General features: G+C 40.1%; 1 protein-coding gene across 1 annotated transcript in view; it reads right to left on the minus strand.

The window, feature by feature from the left end:
• Positions 1-20,060, minus strand: part of Dnah14 (dynein axonemal heavy chain 14) — a 238,716-nt gene that overhangs the window by 203,466 nt on the left and 15,190 nt on the right. The window contains exons 5-11 of the mRNA XM_048439562.3: positions 19,560-19,687; positions 17,411-17,563; positions 14,666-14,781; positions 10,215-10,277; positions 7,979-8,117; positions 5,673-5,804; positions 4,773-5,023 (exon numbers count right to left, since the gene is read on the minus strand). Of these exons, the coding sequence (XP_048295519.3) occupies positions 4,773-5,023; positions 5,673-5,804; positions 7,979-8,117; positions 10,215-10,277; positions 14,666-14,781; positions 17,411-17,563; positions 19,560-19,687 (982 nt within the window). The remainder of the gene's footprint in view (positions 1-4,772; positions 5,024-5,672; positions 5,805-7,978; positions 8,118-10,214; positions 10,278-14,665; positions 14,782-17,410; positions 17,564-19,559; positions 19,688-20,060) is intronic.

Consider the following 20,060-nt stretch of genomic DNA (forward strand, 5'->3'; position numbering starts at 1 on the left):
GTCAGGGATCTTTTTTCAAAAAAAAAGGGAAAATTGGATGATGGGATAATAGATTGGTATTTGTGAGTTACTGTTTATAGATAATTACATTGGCATAGATTTTTGTATATGGATACAAAGTAAAATTATATTGAATATTGTATTCATGCATGCTTCTACCTCTGTTTAAAACAATTTTATGTATTGATATATATATATTGTATTGATATATATCTACCACATTGCAATGTACATTTCTACCTCTGATTAAGATACTTATATATTGTTTATGTATTGATATACATTGTTTACATTTGGAGGTCATTGCCCTCCTTTATTGCACAGTTGTTTATTGTCTTAGTCTTTAAGTTAGATAGGTGTTGAGAATTATATAGATCAACAGTCATCTATGTTTGTCATTTATAATTAAACTAATCAGGTTCTTTAGATACATAGAGATTATATTCTGTATAAATAATCTTCAACCTCTTCAAAGAGCTGTAGAAAATGGCATTTAATTTAATTTAGAGTTCTGTGGTAGTGAGACACAATCACTCCTGGTAACACTGATCTATTCCCGAGAGATTGTTGAGCACCAAAGACATTCCACTTGGAGCTTGTCTGCTTCTTGGCAAACCGGCCTCTGGGCAAGGAACTGCCCATACCTCAATTACTGACAAAATACATAGTATCCAGAAATGGATAAGCAGAACTATCAAATCTTGCCAAGACAGGGTAAGATGGTTTTGAAAAATCTCTTGCCTGTTAAAAATAATCTGTCAGTTATTCTAGGCCTTAGTCAAAGTTGGTTGCTTCAACGTTGCAAACGTGACTTTGGGTGATTGCCCAGGGAGCCAGTTGTTTCTGTGATTTGTTGCATGCTTTGGAAGTTGTTTGATTGCACTTCCTAATTACTCAGGTAACATTATTTCCCTTCTCAGATCTTTGATGGGGTTAAAGACTAGATAATTGTAGCTACTTTTCTCTCATGACTTGGCCAAGTTATTTATTATGCAAGACTTAAGCTAGTTAGAATAGAATATTTGTTCTTATTGCATATAATTTTGTAGTAGGTTTAGAACTCTCTTACTTAAACAAAAGGGGGAGGTGCTGCGGGAGCACCTTCCGCTCCTTCAGCCAATACCCGCTGAAATACCAGCCCACTGGGGCATGGTCTATTTCTCCTCAAAAAAGAACCGCAGCCCTCTGCTCATTCTCTTGGTTCTGGCTCTTGCTCCAGGCTCTTGTTCCAGCAACTAGACTCCTTTCCTGGCTGTTGGTGTTCTGTAAGTTTCCCCTAAAATAAATACCCCTTTGAATCCAAACTGGTGTGGGATTGTTTCGCGCATTAATAATTGACCCATTTTTAAAAATGACCTTTTGATAATACTCTAAAAAAGAATTATCAAAAGAAGAAATAAAAATTGCTAAGAAACATCTCAAAAAGAAAAGTTCATTGTACCTAGAAAGTCAGAAAATGTGAATTGAAACAGCTTTGAGATTTCATCTTACCCAAGCCAGAATGGCAAAAATCAATAAATCAGTGTGGACAATTCCCAGAAAGCTAAAAATAAGTCTATTACATGACCCAGATCTACCATTCTTCGGCACATGCCTGAAGGAGTCAACATTCTACTCCCCAATACTTGATCTGCCATGGTCAGTGTTGTTCCACTGACAGTAATTAAAAAATGGAAACAGCCTAAATGTTATCCAACAAATGGATAATGAAAATGTAGTATGAATGCACCATGGAATATTATTTAGCTATAAAACAAAATAAAACCATGAAAATTTCAGATAGATAGACAAACTAAAAAGTATATTGAGTGAGGTAACATATCCAAAGAAACAAGTAGAGCACGTTCTCTCTCATCCAATGTTCTGTGCTCCTAGTCTTTAGATGTGACTAAATGTAGGAAGCTGCGTAGTTCTGTGCCTTAAAGATGGCGCCGATTTCCACTTTCCACCTCCCGGAAGGTGAGCGCTCCCTGGCACAAACAACTCCATATAAGGCTAAGGCTAAAGATGTAGCTTGCTTCCACGTATCTGGACCTATCTGCATTCCCCATGTAGCATGCCAGGGTTGGCTACCCAGAGGGTATTTAAGCTATGGGCTGGCTTTCCCCGGGGCGGGAGGGTCAGAAGATTGTTCAAGGTTCCTGAATAAACTGCAGTTAGAAGAGTCTGGTCATTGCGTCTTCCTTGCTGGTCGAGGAGGTCGCCACAACTAAAGTCACCTAGAGTAACTGCAGAAATCAGGGACGTGCAGGGGGATCGCGGTGTGGGAGAGGAGCAACAGAGAGGACAACAACAGGGCACAAATGATTTGAAATGTGAAATGGGGAAAATGTGTGGATCAATTGTGGGGGGGGCAGATACATAAGGTGGAGGGTGAAGCAACAGTAGGGATGGCTGAAAAAGTCATAAGGCATCGTATCATTATCTATTTACCTGACATAATAGTATCTCTCTCTCTCTCTCTGTCTCTCTGTCTCTCTCTGACTTTCTCTCTCTCTCTCTCTCTCTCTCTGTCTCTCTGTCTCTCTCTGACTTTCTCTCTCTCTCTCTCTCTCTCTCTCTCTCTGTGTACAGATATATGGTTTAAATAAAAATATCCCATCTTTTCTGACAACGCTCCCTTTTAAAGCCACAGAACATGTAACAAAACTACCAACATCAGGCATGAGGAGCTCCCCTTTGAGTTGTTGGTCAGGGTTGTCCAAGAGACTCTTAAAACATCATTGCTCTTGGTTGTTTTCTACAAATAGAAGCTAAGTCCCTATTGCTGAAGACAACATGCACTTTGGACACAGAACCCAGAGGATCTGAGCTGGAACTGACAAGAAAGCATCCTCTCTCAGGATTTTCTTAAAATACAGAGAACAAGAGAATGTGTGGTGCCCAGTCCCCCTGATACATCTACAGCCCAATTCTGGCAGCCAAGGCTCAGGGACTGTTGTGGGTGAGAAGGTTTTAAGAGTCAGAGGAGCAGGAACTTTGTTGTGAAACTGTGTCTCCGAGAAATGTGAGAGAAATGGGTCGTGCCTATGAAGTCTCATCAGCATGGCTACCGAAACATGACATGAATAAAAACACCAACAGGCATGCCAACACAGAAGGGGGAAAGCTCTTGGAGCCTCAACCTTGACAAGAACAAAGCGCACTGGGAAATACTGAGCTGGAGAAATGGCCTTACCTAGGTCTTCCCCCAACATCCAGTGGTCAGCCCGACGACCATATACTTACAGTTAGCATTATATGAATTGAGCAGATTGTATCTGTGCATTCAGTTACACACACACACACACACACAAACACACCAACAATTAAGGGGAAATGTCATGAATTTGAAAGAGAGGGGATGCATGTGACTGAAGGGAGGAAAAAGAAGGGAGAAATGATAAAATTTTTAAAAGTAAAAACAATTATTACAATCTTCCCAATGGATTCAATACAATAGCTACAAAAATTTCAGTTTTCATTTTTTCTTTTTCTTTTTTTTCCCAGAAATTGGCACATTCATATAGAACGGCCAAGACAACATTGGAAACCACAGAAAGAGCAATGTTGGGAGACTGATGATTTCCTGATACAGAATAGAGCCATTAAGATCATAAGAGACTGACATAAAGATCGACATTCAAATAAATAAAGTTGAGAAATAAATCTATATTCTTATGACAGGCTGGATTATCAACTGCCAAAAGAATTCAATGAAGAAACAAACATTTTTTTCTTTTAAACAATATTGCTGGGACAATGGGATGACCATATGAAAATGATCTTAGACTTCCATCAGGACGAAAAGACATAAATCTTCATGACCTTGGTTAGGCAATGATTTCTGGGATATTATCTAAAGATCAACCAAAGAGGAAAACAAAACAGATTTTATAAATATTAATGTTCTTCCGTCTTTCTCTTTTTCTTTGCTTCTTTCCTCTATCTCTCCTCTCCTTTTCCTTTTTCTCTCCCTCCTAAGGTCTCATTCCCTAGCAGGCTAGCCTGGAACTCACTCTGTAGCCTTGGCTGCCTTTGACTTAGTAGCCTTGGCTGCCTTTGACTTAGTAGCCTTCTGCATTCACCTTTGAAATGCAGGGAACACAGGTATGTACCACCATATCCAAATCAAAATGTAAAACTCTTGTGCTCTAAGGAATACCATCAAGGAAAGTGGAAAGATGATCCCTGGAATCCAAAACACATATACAACCCTATTTAAGAAGTCAGATAGCCCGATTTAAAAATGGAAGGCAAATTTGAACAGACATTTCCCCAGAGAAAACAAATGGTCAACAAACATGTGAAAAAATGCTCACCATCATTAGTTATGATAGAAAAAGGAATCAGTATTGTTAAAATACAGGGAGATACAGATCCCATAATGGTAGCGACTATCTGTCAGGCATTTATCTGTGTTAGCAGCATAATGACATAGTCATGATTACCATTTCCACTTTATGGGGAGATTTCCACTTTATTTCCACATGAGGAAACTAAAGAATTTCTTTAAATTTTGTTAGGCTAAATCATGCAATTTAAATTCAAATTTTAGTGAGCATTTTATACAGGAACAAGAGCTACTCAGAATTTAAAGAAAAATAGAAACTTTTCTTCAATTCATGAACAATATTAAGATATTACTGATGAGAAATTCAGAAGTGATCATAAGTTATTTGCTACATGGAAGATTTTCAAAGTCTATCTTTAATCCTTAGATATATTCTCCATAATTAGTAATATATTACAAGAATATAACTTCCATTTGTTTGTCAAAACATGTCACTTACCTCATGAGACTTTCATTCTTCTTTTCCTTTGAAAAGGGCATTTTCGCAGAACCAGTGAATAGTTCCAAAAGCTGGCTGACCACAGAGTTCATGAGCTGGCGAATGAGTTCTTGAAACAGGTAATCAATCAGTTTTAAAAACTTCAAATTTGTTTCTAATAAAGACCGATACTGAGGCAGTTTAAAATGCATTGTGTCAATTTCAGATGGTTTTGACTCAAAGTATTCTTTGACATCTTTCTTTTCTGCAACCTATAATTTATAAAGCAGTTGGGTTTTATGCAGGTGATCTGCCGTTTATAGTATTCTAATCAGCCTGGACAATATATAAAACTAAATTTTATCATCAACTTTCATCAATATTTGACATCATGTTTACACTACATTTAAACATCTGTCAAGAAGAAAGAGTCCTTGTGTGTTCAGAGTCTCAGAGGCAGGTCCATCTGGAAGTCAGATGGGAATGGATGGGCAGGTGAGTGGCTCTAATGGTACACACAGGGTAAGAATGCCTGGGTGGACACTGTTTACTGCATTATTGAATTCTCTTTATAAAACCCTCAGTGACGCTTCACTTCATCTAGATGTTGCTTCTGAGCAATGGAGTTTTCTTTATCTTAGGAACACTAAGAACTTTGTCACTAATCCGGGTCTCTTGATATGTCACCTCAGGCTAGATAGGGGGCATCTTGATTACATAGAAATAGCTATAGTTCATACACTCATACATCTACAAATACATGCCCCAGAGGTTCTTAGACACAGTACATATGATACCAGTTGACTGGTTAGTTAACCGCCTTTGACTCTCTACTGCCCATTTCCAGTACTTTTTTCAGGAATGCAATTTGGGATGCTCACTCAGTACACAGTGACAGGACAAATAAATCCACAGAATTACCTTTAAGAATGTACTTTTTATCTCCGCAATTGCCTTAGTCCTGATCTCTTCGAGTTGTATTGTTGCCTGGGCAGCTTGCTGTATCTGCTCTTCACAAAACTTGTCCAGAGCATAAGTTCGGGAAGTGTCCAGCTAATGAGTCGGCAGTAAGTGGTACATGGTTGAAAAAGAAAAATCACTTACAAAGAGCAAGAGAGAAGGCATATGATCACCTTCCAGGGCATACTGAAGAGCATAGCTTATAATTTCTTCTTTACATACTTCATGCTTTACATACCATGGCTTAAATGTTCTTCCATTTTGAATGCTCGTAGTTAAATGCAATTAAATCTTTTTGTTTTTATTTTTTGAGTCAGGGTCTCACTGTGTAGTTTTGGCTGACCTAGAACTCACTATATAGACCAAACTGGCCTGAAATTCATGAAGAGCTGCCTGCCTCTGCTTCTCAAGAGCTGGGATTAGAGCCATGCACCACATTATGTCCATCATAACTAAATCTTAATAAAAGGAAAATACAGCATTATTTTAAACCATAACTAAAATTAATCTGGAACAGAAACCTTAAAATTTTTATTTTCTTAAAATTCAGAAAGTTAAGGTATTGTCTATGAAATGAGGGATCACATTAATTCCAAACTTTTTGCTTTCTGAATATCAATTATCTGTTAACTCAAAAGCACTGAACATGAAACACAGGATAGAACTGGGCTAGAGAGGAGGCTCATTTGGTAAAGTTCCTGCTGAGAAAGCATGAGGACCTGGATTCGGGGCCCCAGCGCGCGCGCGCACACACACACACACACACACACACACAGAGCTGGTGGGGTGCGTATCTGTAACTTGTGCTGGGGAGGCACAGATAGAGAAGTAAGTCCCTGGAACTTGCTGGTCAGCCAGTCTAGCCCATCACTGAATGCGACTTCAGTGAAAAACTCTGTCTCAAAAACTAAGGGGACCAATAGAAGACACCAGACATGCATCTTTGGCCTCCACACACATGCATGACCATGTGTTGTAGGATGTTTGATCACACTGTGAACCCCAAGATTGTGTTATTTAATGGAAAAACCTGTTTCTAGTTATGGTGTGGTCCAGCTCTAGCACATGCCTTTAATCCAAGAGCTTTCTACTTATTGTGAACAGGATTAAATAAAGTCATAGTTCAAGAGGAGAAACAAGTAACCAACTGACAGGAAGTAGACAGGAAAAAACTATAGAGAGTAAGAGGGAGTGAGAAGGATGGAGAGAGAGGTGCACAGGAAGTAGAAGGGAAGAACATCGACTCATCAAACTGAAGTTTTTAGTTTTTCCTAAAATCCTGAAACAGAAATGTTCATTCATTTAAACCAACACCACTGGGCTGGAGAGACAATTCAGAGGTTAAGAGCACTGGTTGCTCTTCCAGAGAAACTGAGTTCAATTCCCAGCACCCACATGGTGGCTCACAATCATTTGCAATGAGATCTGGCGCCCTCTTCTGGCCTGCAGACGTACATGCAGGCAGAATACTGTACATTTAATAAACAAATAAATCTTTTTTTAAAAAAGCATTTAAACCAACACCACTGAATTTCATCTTGTGATGAATTCTTGACATTGAAAATATCAAGGGACAAATAGCTACTAGCTGCCATGCGTTAGAAATGATTAATTACAAATAATTTTGCACTTTAGAGAGACATTTAGCAATAATGGGCTTCAGTCGCTGCTGTTAAAATAACAGTCAGAATTTCTAAGAAATATTGACTCCTACAATTACACTGTCATGTGTAACATGAAAAGGCCGGGCCTGTTTGGGTTTTTGTCCTGCCCGGCCCCCCAGCTGTTTAGTCCCAGAGAAAAATCACACACAGATCTCTGTAAGTTATAATGCTGATTGGCCCATTAGGTCAGGCTTCTTACTGGCTTACTCTCACATCTTGATTAACCCCTTTTTCTGATCTATGTTAGCCATGTGGTTCAGTACATTTTTCAGTGGTAGATCACATCCTACTGATTCGGTGATCTGGGTAGGAGTGGGAGAAATCAACTTCCTCCTCCCCAGAATTCTCCTGCTCTCTTGCATCATTTCCACTTCCTATCTGGTTTTCCCGCCTACACCTCCTGCCTGGCCAATCAGCGTTTATTTAAAACATGATTGACAGAATAAAAACAATTCTCCTGCACCAGTCATGCCCTTTACCATGACTTTATTGCAACAATCATCTACAGTGATTGGCATATGGATTGAGAAATTGCTGTTTCTCTTTTTCAAAATGCCCAGTTTCTGCACACCTGTACGGTTGGTAGGGAAGGCTTCCACCCACCTTGATAAGGTGTATGGCTGAGGGGTTGTCTTCACTGTTCTTTTTGAGGTTCAGTGCATCTTCAAAGAGGCCTCTTACATAAAGCAAGCAACTTTGAAATAGCTCGTCAGCACAGAATAGGTGGCCGTACAAGTATGATCTGAAAGGCAGAATGTCCACAGGCTGAGCTCTCCTTCCAGATGAATAAAGCCAGTGATTTGACACCACTGAGTTCAAGGAATGTTAATATTTCCAATCGGATTTCCAATCAGTGCTTTGGAAAATGAATTATATGTACCATCAACTTACTAAATTTATTAAATCTAAATAATTTTTTCCAAGTAACCAGGGGAATGTTCACTGAATAATGAACAATATGGAGAATAATTCTGAAAAACTACTATCTGTAGCCTAAAGTAGAGAAGGGCTTTTCTCTTTTTGTATTGATTGCAAAGTCAAGACAAACCACAGCCAGCAACACTGGCAAGAAGGACAGAATGGGAACAGGAGAGAAGGCAGAAAGGGAGAAAGGCAGCTCCCTAAATCCTGAATTAGTCAGAGCAAAACTGTTCTGTGAAGAACGGCCCTCTGCCTTCCATATCCCTTGTGTGGTAACACAAGAGACACGTCAATAAAGAGGATACACAGAAGGCAGATAAGCACATGAAGAGACAGTCAACATTAGAGGAATACAAATTACTAATAACATTAATAAAAACACAAATTTAAACATGCTGAGATGTTATTACACACCCATCCGAATGTCTGAAATAAAAACCAGTGACAACGCAAATAATATTAAGGCTATGAAGAAACGGAATTGATGGTGGGAATGGTAAATAGCTCAGTAATTCTGGAAATTAGTTTGTCAGCTACTTCAAAAGCTAAATACAGCCTGGCAGGTTTATGCAGACCTACAATCCCAGGGTACAGGCTGAGGCAGGAAGTTGGTAAATTCTAGGCCAGCCTGGAATATACAGTGAGTCCCTGTGTCAAACAAACAAACAAACCAACAAACAATAAAACCACCCAAACATCCAGTGACCATATGACTCAGAGTTATAACCTAGGCATTTACCTGAGAAATGGAAGCTCAAGAATACACAAATGTTACAGCAGCTTTCTAGGACAGCCCAAAACTCCAGAAGACATGCAAGTGTGCATCTCTAGAGAAGTGCTTGAACAAACTTCAGTACATCTGTGTCAGAGAACATCCCTGAGCACCAACCAAGAACTATTGATACATGCGCAAGTGAGGTGGCTCTCCAGAGTGCTCTGCTAAGTGAAATAGCAGTCTTATGTTATATAATTCTTTCTACATAACATACTTTACTAAAGTATTATGGACAGGGAAAAGGCAAATCTATCTATCTATCTATCTATCTATCTATCTATCTATCTACCTATCTATCTATCTATCCATCTATCACTGGACCCTTTAGAGCCACCGGTACATCTCGTCTGAGAACCGTCACATAGCCCATGTCATGAGTCTGTGAACTTGCTTCTCACTTTTATTGTTTCTGACAAGAATGTTCCTTCAAAGACAAAACCACAGAACTAGAGCATAGATCAGTAGTTACCACAGAGTAAGGAGAGGCAGTGGGCAAGGAAGTGATGATAGCTGTAAAGGCAAACATATTAGATCCTGGGGTGACAGAAATATTCTGCATATTAATTAATGCTAACATTCTGCAGTCATAATGTTTGAGTCTGATGGCAGGGCGGAAGGTGAAAGGCACAGAAGATTTCTCTGAATTATTTCTTACAAATGCATTTCAATTCACAATTATAGAAAAATAAAATCTACTAAAGACAACAAAAACACTTGACTGCTTGAAATCACACAAAATAGGACCAACTGTTATCTGTGACTACTTCATTCCTATTTGGGGAAGAAAAAAGATGAAGGGACCAGAGGAACTCAGCAGGAACTCACAGCAGAGCAGTCACAGCATCCTGCGATGTATGGGAAGCATTTAACTAGCTTCCACAGAGCACAGATGTGACCCAGATGTGACTGCAGAACTGGGGACACGGCTCAGCAGCAGAGCACTCAATGTCCTGCCTGACATTGAGTAAAAGACAGAGAAAGATGGCAACAGAGAGAAGAAGAGAGAAATAGATGTTAAATGTATTCAAAATACCAGCAAAATGTGACTTCCCAGTCTGAATCAAAATTCAAAGTATCTAGTTCATGCTACCTTTTGAAATCATTTTGCTTTTGAGATTTGTATGATTGCATATTAAGGTTTACCTGCTCTTCTCTGTCTTAATTCTTCTAACATTAAGTTTCCAAGTAACAAAGGCTTTATTCATCCTGAAAAGAAAAGAAATACTTCTTATGTTTTTTAATTATAAGAGTTATATGGAACAAGTTTATTAAGAGTAAGTAAGTTATAAAATTCCCTAGACTATGTTTTGTCTTGCATTACCAAAAAATAAATGCTAAGCCAAAGAAATTTTCTCCAAAGCCATCAACAAAATAAAAAGCAAACAGCAAATGTAAGTGAAAGTCATTGGATTTCTTATAGATGCAGAACTCAGTCGAAACACCCCAATAAATATTAAAAAATCTGGAATGTATTTTTTATACATCAGTTAGTTTGCAATGTGAAACAAATGGAAAAAATGGAAAGGGGGATCCAACTAAGGAGAGGAGAGCTCAGTACAGAAGGAATAATGAGAAAGGAGAAATCACACTAAATTGTTTGACAAAGCCTTAATTAAGGAATCTTGTTATTTTACATGACTTCAAATCATAACAATATATTTAAGTGTATCTGTATACATATGCACATATATACAAATATATGTACACACACACACACACACACACACAGAGAGAGAGAGAGAGAGAGAGAGAGAGAGAGAGAGAGAGAGAGAGAAAGATAGAGAAAGAGGAGCTATCATGGCTGACAATGCTACCCACAAGCGCCACAAATTACCAAAATCCCCAGAATCAATCACAAGAAATCTCCTTTGGAATGTTTAGGGTATACTAAGTGACTCCCAAATCAATATGGGCTATGGTTGTCCCTTGACTGCCTCTCAGAGGTAAAGTTAAACCCCACTTGCTGAAGATACTATGCACTTAGGACACAAGACTCTCATATTTTCTGATTATTCTAGCCTGAAAATGTTCCTGGTATCCATGCTACTAAAAAATATGATGAAAGTTACCAAAGGAGAAAAAAAATCAATCAACAGTGTTACTCAACTGTGACACCTATGGACCACAACAATGGCCAGCACGGCAAGATACCTGTAAAACTGGCCCTAATAAGTTGGAGGTAACCAACAGCTCTCTCATTGGATTTACAGCCCACTCAACAAGAGAGAAACCATGCCTGGTGCTAGAATCTAGCCGACTTCCAGAGGCTAGTGAGGTCATGGAGCTTAGAAGGAACTCTAGTACTGCCACTTTGCTAGACCAGCATTAATTCCTAGCTGCATTTGAAATCTTTTCCACAGATAAGTGAAACTCTCACCCTTCATCAAAGCAAACAAACAAACAAACACCACAACTGGATACAATACAGAGATCAACAGATTGTAGGGAACCTTTCTCCAACAGATACACCAACTTCACATCTGCATCTATGGCTCAGCAGACATCATGGATACACCAACTTCACATCTGCATCTATGGCTCAGGGGACATCATGGATACACCAACTTCACATCTGTATCTACGGCTCAGGGGACATCATGGATACACCAACTTCACATCTGTATCTATGGCTCAGGGGACATCACAGTTATATTGACTTCACAACCGCACCTATGGTTCAGGGGACATCATGGATACATTGACTTCACATCTGCATTCATGGCTCAGAGAACATCCCAAATACATCGACTTCACTTCTGCATCTATGGCTCAGGGGACATCATGGGAGAGGGGGTGGAAAGATCATAAGAGCCAGAATACCAGAAGTTGGCTGTGAAACAGTTTCCAATAGAAAAGGCTGAATAAGCAAGATCTGAATAATGCAAATATTGATAAACATGGTGATGTAGAAGAATTCTCACAAGGTCACTTTCCTGGACAAGGAACTACCTAGCACCCAAGGACTGCAGAGAGATGGAGGATTAGCCTCTCCCAAGGACAAGCCCCCTAATTGGTTCTCTGATTAAAAGTGGTCATCTCTGAACCACATACACACAAACAGAAAGAGTGCTCTCCGAGGAGGCATTCGGACACTTGTACAGTAAAATGTAACAGTAAGAACCAGAGAAGAGGAGAGTTAGTTTGAGGAGGGTATTTAGAGGTCATAGGGAATGGACTTGGGAGGTGATGCAGAGAGAAAAGAGAAAGGGATATAATTATATTTTAACTAAAATATGTAAAATAAACATAAAAAGTCAAAATTAAAATTTCAATGATAATTTGTATAAAAACCTTGTATAATGCTAACTAAAATAAAAAATAATTATGAAAAGCAGATGCGCATATAACTTAAAAATCTCAGAGAACCCACACAAGGATGACCTGAGAAGCCTACCTGGTGATTGCTCATCGTCCATAATTTTCATATGGGAAACAGATCTAATACCTTTGTGCAAATCTCCTCAACTTCTCCATTTTAGGCCTCTGTGGGACCTGCTCAGTGCCACGCTGGCTGCCCTCCCTCAGCAGAGTGTGACCCTAAATCAGTCTGTTGTAAGATCCTTCTGTTTGAAATTACCCTGCTTCCTTTTACTTAGCTATTACCTCTGCTTGCCCCACCATATGTAAGTCCTACGGAGCAGACACACGCATATCTTTTCCTGTGTGGGTTTTTTGCAGAGTCCTTGACCCCTCTGTTCTCAGCTCTTCCACGTTCATATCAATTAAAGAGGAAGTGGCAAATGTTGCTCAATAAGCGACACCATCTCTGTGATGCAGCCTTGCACATAAAATTTAACAAGGTAAAGTATTACTCGACTTGGATTGGGGCAGAGCTCTGTGTAAGAGCATATGCCTAGTAATGAGAGGTGCTACGGTTGATGCATATATTTAAATATGTTTAATTTATACTTTCAATATATTACATATTTCTATGTCTGTGCAAAAATATATAATTTGTATATGTTCTTTGTCTTTTACAAATAACAGCAGACAACAAGGAAAAGCAAATATTAAATAAAAATAAAACTATAAACTGGGTGTTGTACAAATATTGAAAGAGCAGCAGTGTAGTCCTTGACCAACTGGCGCCTACAATCCTTTCCCCTCTCTTCTGCAGGATTCCCCAAACTCTGCCTAATGTTTGGCTGTGGGTCTGCCATCTGCTTCCATCAGTTGCTGGATGGAGCCTCTCTGATGACAATGGGGTAGATACCAGTCTGGTCGGAGCCTCTCTGATGACAATGGGTTAGGTACCAGTCTGGTCACAGAAGATGATCAAGTGCAGGCTATGTATCCACTGTTGTTAGGACCGTTAGCTGGGGTCACCCTTGCAGATTCCTGGGGGATTCCCTTGTGCCAAGTTTTTACCTGACCCTGAAATGCCCCGTTTCCAGTAGTCTCTTTAAGTACTTTCCCCCTCCATGTTCCTCCCTTCTGACATGATCATTCCTGTTCCCATCCCCACCTGCCCTCAGTTCACTTGCAGAATGTCTTCTACTTCCCCTTCCCACAGAGGTCTATGCATCCCTCCATGTATCCTCCTTGTTCCTAGTCTCTCTGGGTCTGTGGATTATGGCACAGTTTTAGAGGCCAGAGGAGTCAAGGGCTCCACAAAAAAACCTCACAGAATCAACTAACCTGGGCTCAGAGGGGCTCACAGAGACTGAACTCACAACCAGGGGCCTACATGGGACTGACCCAGGCCCTCTGCATATATGTGATAGTTGCATAGCTTGGTCTTCTTGTGGGATTCCTAACAGTGGGAGCAGGGGCTGTCTCTGACTCTTCTGCTGCCTCGTGGGACCATATTCCTCATACTGGGTTGCTTTGCACAGCCTTAATTCAAGGGGGGTTCTTAGTCTTATTGCAACTTAACATGCCATGTTTTGCTGATTTCCATGCGAGGCCTGCTTTTTTCTGAATATAAAATGGAAGAGGAGTAAATGGAAGGAAGGAAGGGGAGGGACTGGGAGGAAAAGAGGGAGGGCAAACTCTGCCCAGGATGCAAAACAAACAAACAAATTTAATATAATAATAAAAAGAGCAACAGTGTCCGTCCTATTGCACTGAGATGAGTGTGAAGTATCTTACAAAAATTTCAAGAAGAATTTGATTCAGTAACCTGCCCCACCCAGGGCCTCCACTCTTCTCTATTTTCCTTTGTAATATTTTCAGTCCCCTGCACCTTATACGTTCATCTTTACTGTTCCTCATACACCTTAAATCAGAATTTTAGAGGCTAATTTATTTGTTCAATACAGTTTTCCAGCATCTAGAATAATTCTTCGCTCTTCTCGGATGCTCAATAGGTATTCATCAGTACAAAAGGCATAAGGAAAAAGTAAATCCAATAGAGACTATTCAGTTATGGTTGACAATAAAGCATCAGTTTTTGTAACATTTATCCAGAAAAGACTGAAAAAATTGTCCTTAAATGGTTGAAGTTCCTTAAGTCTAAAACACACTTGTGAAACACCCCATCCTGCTCCACATCCCATGAGCGGCAGCATTCTAGTAGGATCAGATGCCATGGGCAACAGCTCTTACAACGCAACCACACTACCAAGCATTTGTTCCCTTTGCATCCATCTTACCGGAAGTTGTAAAATATCTTAAATTGCTGCAATAGATAGAAGTAATGTCTTTCCAAAAGCCAGTCCAGGGTAGAGAGGAGTTCCACTTCTTCCGTGCCGGCGCCTGTTTTAGTGACCTAGAATTACAAAGCGCGAGCTGTAGCATCGCTTCTATCTTCAAGGCACCGAAACTATATTCCCCTTCTACCCCAGGCTCCATCCACTTCATCTGTCCCCGAATCTGGCTCCCTGTGCACACCGCAGCTACACGGGACACTTGCTCCTGCTTGCTTTCTTGCGCTCCTGCAGAATGAATAGGGAAAACTTCCTCTCTATCCAGAGACATTTTTACTAATAACTTGATAAGCTTTCTGTCTCACAATTTTCATATTTGGTATCAATTGTCTGGCATGGCCGAGGATGCAGCAATTGTTCTGGCATGGCCGAGGATGCCTGCCTTGCATAGGGAGGTCCTAGGCTTGTGGTCCTGCTCTAGCATACTGTTGAGTTGATTTCAGTTGTATCATTGGGAGAGCAGAAGAAAACAGGTGGTTATTAAACCAATGATCAAAATTGGTTAATTATAACTTTTGGCGTCACAGCGCTAAGTATATAATGGAAAGATTTCTATATCTTGTCCTGAAGTTTCTAACAAATATGCCAGTAAATGAACTCTTCATTGAGCCGGAGAGATTACTCCACTGGCAAAGTGCTTGTCACACAAGCATGAGGACCTGAGTTTAACCCCAGAACCCACATAAAATAACTGGATGTGGTGGTGTGCTCCTGCAATCCCACACTGGGGAGCTGGAGAAAGGTGGCTCCCTGGGCCTTGCTGGTCAGCCAGGCAACTTACTTGGTGAGCACCAGGCCAGTGGGAAACTGTCTCCCCTATCGGAAAACACAAGGTGGATGGCTCCTGGAGAGCACCTAAGCTTCACACACACACACACACACACACACACACGCACGCACGCACGCACGCACGCACACGCACGCACACACACATACACATGCACACACACATATACACACATACACACATACACACGCACGTGCGCACACACATACACACACACATACACACACACACACACACTCGAAATAGATATTATTCCTATTACACCAACAAATGCCTGTTTTCTAGTTTTCACTTTTAAAAAGTTATATAAAATATTAATAAAACATTTAAGAGGTGAAAAACTCCTGCCAGCTGAATCCTTAATTTGTACCAAAAGGAAGAAAACTTTTATCATTAAATAATTTTCTTCCAAGCTTTCTTAAACATTAACTTCTTAAATTGACTGGATTTCTCTAAACCACAAAGAGATAAATCATATTTTTCATATGTGCCTAAAATTAGATAAATGAATATAACCACATGTATATACATGCATATATAAATGAATTTCATGCCCTTCAGGATAAATAGACCATATATAATATGGTCTATATAATATAATATAAATATAAAATATATATATTTTAAAGTAGCATTAGGCAGGAGAAACCTCCTTTTGAATTGTTGGTCAGTGGAGTCCAAGAGACTCTCAAAATAATATAGGCTATCATGGTTGCCTTGGTCTCCTCCCAAAGGTTGGAGATAAGTCCCTATTGCTGAATCCAAAATTCAGGATTTGAGCTGCATCTGACCTGAAAGTATCCTCCCTGAGGACTAGCTTTCACGGTGACAGAGTAGAAGGTACTCTGCACGCTGTTAAAGGAGAAGGCAATCAATAGTCCCACTGGGCTGGGGTACCCGTGAACCCCAACAATGCACAGCTTGGGATGATATCCCTAAAGGTGAAGTAGTGTCATTCATATGGTGATAACCAACAGCTCTCTAGTTAGACTTAGGCCTATTTAACAGGAGAGAAAACGTACCTGTACTGGAAACCTAGCCAAGTATCTACGACTAGCGAGGCCATGGATCTTAGAACAGGGGCTACGGTAGCCACTTGATTAGATCACACATTTCCCAGCTGCATTCTAAATATTCATCCTGTACCCACAGGCAGGTGTAGCTCTCCCCCCCACCTCCAGGAAGCTTCTCTCTGCAGCAGATAGAGAGCGCTGCAGAGAACCACAACCGGTCAGAATGCAGGGAGCAAGCGATTGTGGGTGCCCCGTGCCAATGGATGCATCTACAGCACAACTCCTGCACTAAACTTAAGACTCAGGGACAGCGCGGAAGACTGTAGAGCCAGAAGACCAGGAAGTCTGCTCAGAGAGTACGGGTCCCAGAGATGACAGGGAAGCTGCAGCCATGATACTGCAGGAATAGGGCTGCCTAAACAGGACCTGAACAAGGGCATCACCAATGGGGATGTACTCATCAGGCCTCACCCCAGACAAAGACCTCTAGGCACCTAACGAGCACCGAGGAGGGAGAGTTAAAGGATACTAAGGAAAACAAGTCATGAGTTTGAGAGGGAAGTAAGGGAAAACATGGCGGGGTGGGGGTTGAGGGGATGGAATATGGCAAGGATCGGACAGAGAGGAGGAAGGGGGAAAAGATATAATTATATTTTAATTATAAATAAGTAAAAATGCTACATTAAAAATAAGTCCTAAGTTGGTTGCTTTTATTCTCCTCTGTTGTTATTATTATTATTATTATTATTTTGGCAGGGTCTCATTATGTGTGCCGCAGGTTACAATGCCCCGCTTCTGTTCCCCACTGCTGGGATAGCAAGTGTACTTGACTGAACTGGGTACGATTTTCTGGGGTAATTCATAAAGCTGAGCATATGCATTTTACGTTACCTTCGAGACAAATGAAGCAGTGACCATCCAAAATACTTTGCAATTTTTTGCTCTGTGGGCAGAGACTACTTGAAGGTCATACTCATTGAAGCTGCCTTTAGTGTTTTCCAGAGGAAGGCAGTATACGAATTCACCATCATCTTTCAAAGGTTCCTCACAAAAAGAAGAAACTTACTTTGACTAAAATAATAATTAAATGACTAAACAGGCCCAGGGAAGAATGTTAAGACAGAATCAAAATAGGATACTATTAGTGAGGAAAATTAGCCTCAAACCATACCTAATTCAAGCTCAATAAGACCAATCTCATAAAAGGGTGAAGACATTTCATTTTCATCCTCCTTAAACATAATACAGTGACAGGACATTTGGAGATTTTATCCACGTACTTGCTATGACCTCGATGATGACCTTGAGCCAGTGTGCCACAGTCCGTTCTGGATACAGCAAGCTTCTCATTTGCACGGGTCAGGATGGGGTCAGTGTTCTACCAGCTGTAGCGAGCACTGGCAGTGGGTAGCACACAGCATGCAGTGAGAGCTTTACGTATATTATCTGAGCAACGGTGCCTCTGACAACTTTAAAGAGACCGAGGCTCGATGCTTTTAAATAAAACTGAACACATGCAGAAAGGTCAGAAACTCATGAAGTAACAAAAGAGGAGCTGGAAGCTACGTGCGACTTTTTCACACTTGAAGCTCCTACCGTAAGCGCCCAAGTTCCTGTCCCATTGATTTGGAAGTCCTGAGAAGCTGAGAAAGTATCGAGCGTCCACTGAGAACGCATTAAGTATAAATTCTAAAGCTGTTTTCTTTTAGTTTTGAAATGTGCACTTTTATCAATAAAAATTTTAAGTCATATAAAAAATTTCAGAGTAGTTTTATTAAAAGAATAATTTTGTCATTGGTGATGGTCTCAAAAGCTACTGAATCAAGTGATTGAACTGTTCCAGTCACTGCGGTTTTAGACTTTGAATTCAGTTTTATAGTGTTTCTATTGGTAGCTGTTTGCTTTCTTATTTGGGCTCCAATTATAACCTCTACTAATAAACCTTTAAAAAAACCACTTAAATCCCCAAATCAGAGGAAATGAGCTAACTTGACTGACTGGCGGAGCCACGAGCTTCACTGTAGCTGTTTGGCCAATCATGCCGCTTTTGTTCCAACTCTGTTCTCTAAGGTTATTAGAAACTTAGTGTAGATAGGATCATCAAGCCCTTTTTCATACAAATTAAGCACAATTCACTGAAAGATCCAAAGCACTCATGCACAGCTAGGGTTTTGTTTCGCACTTTTAAACACTGGGTCCACAGTCTGCCTGGTGCTAGAGCGTGTTCCTTTTCCATTCGACTTTCACAGCTCTCTAGAGTCATTCCGAGAGGGTAGAAACTTGCTCAAGACAAGCTAGTGGGTGGCCAGAGATTCAAAAGTGCACGAAACCGATTTATGAGTGAACTTCCAGTCACCTTATGCTGACTACAAACGATGATTTTTAGTCCTCAGAGTAACCATCTAGAGCAGGAATTGGCAAAACCTGGCCTGGGCCAGGTATCTGTTTTTATAAAGTTTTATAGACAAACAGTCATTTGTTGTGTTCTGTGCACCAATAGTCTGTGCACAGGGGCAGGATGAGTGCTTCCTTGCAACAGAGCTCATATGACCTACAAAGACTATAATACTTCTTATATGACCCCAGGGTTTGGAGCAGTGGTTCTTAACTATGTAGCAGTTTACTGAGAAAATAGGCAATTAGCCCCACGTTCACAGTTTCTTATTCAATTGGTCTAGTGCGAAGATGAGAACACAGATTTCTGCTAAGTTTCTTATGTAAGTTCCTCTTACTTCTTTTTTAAACTCACAGAGTGACATACACAGAGTTTGAGGTAGATAGGGCACTTCCTGTGAACCCAGTTAGAAGAGGAAGAGATGGGAAACAGACAAGAGATGTACTGTAGACAAAACTGTCATGCTCATCTCTATTCTTTAAGTAGGTGAAATAAATTATGCTGAGATGCTTTTATATTTGCCAACAATTATTGTAATGCATTATTAATTAGCTTTGATGTGATATCTACAATGAATTAATAAAGGTCAAGATAGTTTCAAAATTTAATTTCTAATAGTTGAAATTGCATGGGATAGGATCTCACCTTTAGACTGAACTTCTGAAGGTCAATCTTAGGATGGTATCTCAAACTACGTGGAAATACTGGAGTTTTCCATCCAAGCTTTTCTCTTAGCCTAATAATATGTTTTATGACATCAAGCTCTCCTGGTTCTGGTGGGAAAAGTTTTTTAAAGGTCAATGTAAGTGCAAGTATAGGTATTATTTAGTAATAATGTACACTATCACAAGTATTTCTATAAGTAGCAAAGTGAAACGGTAAGTTAGAGAAGTGAACATGGACACTGCACAATTAAAGAAGAATCAGTAGCATTAAACTAAGCTTTAACAGAGACTCAGAAGGAAACCTAATATTTGTCTGCTTAAGAAAGATATCACACCTTGCACATACATGTGCACATGCACCTGTTTGCACACTTGTGCACACCCACATGAGCACGTACATACATGTACCACAAACACATAACAAGGAAGGTGGAAATAACTACATACAAACACGAAACTCTCCTAGCGGTCTATCCACTAG

Source organism: Myodes glareolus, chromosome 5 (assembly GCF_982192425.1).
Source record: "Myodes glareolus chromosome 5, mMyoGla1.1, whole genome shotgun sequence".
NCBI lineage: Eukaryota > Metazoa > Chordata > Mammalia > Rodentia > Cricetidae > Myodes > Myodes glareolus.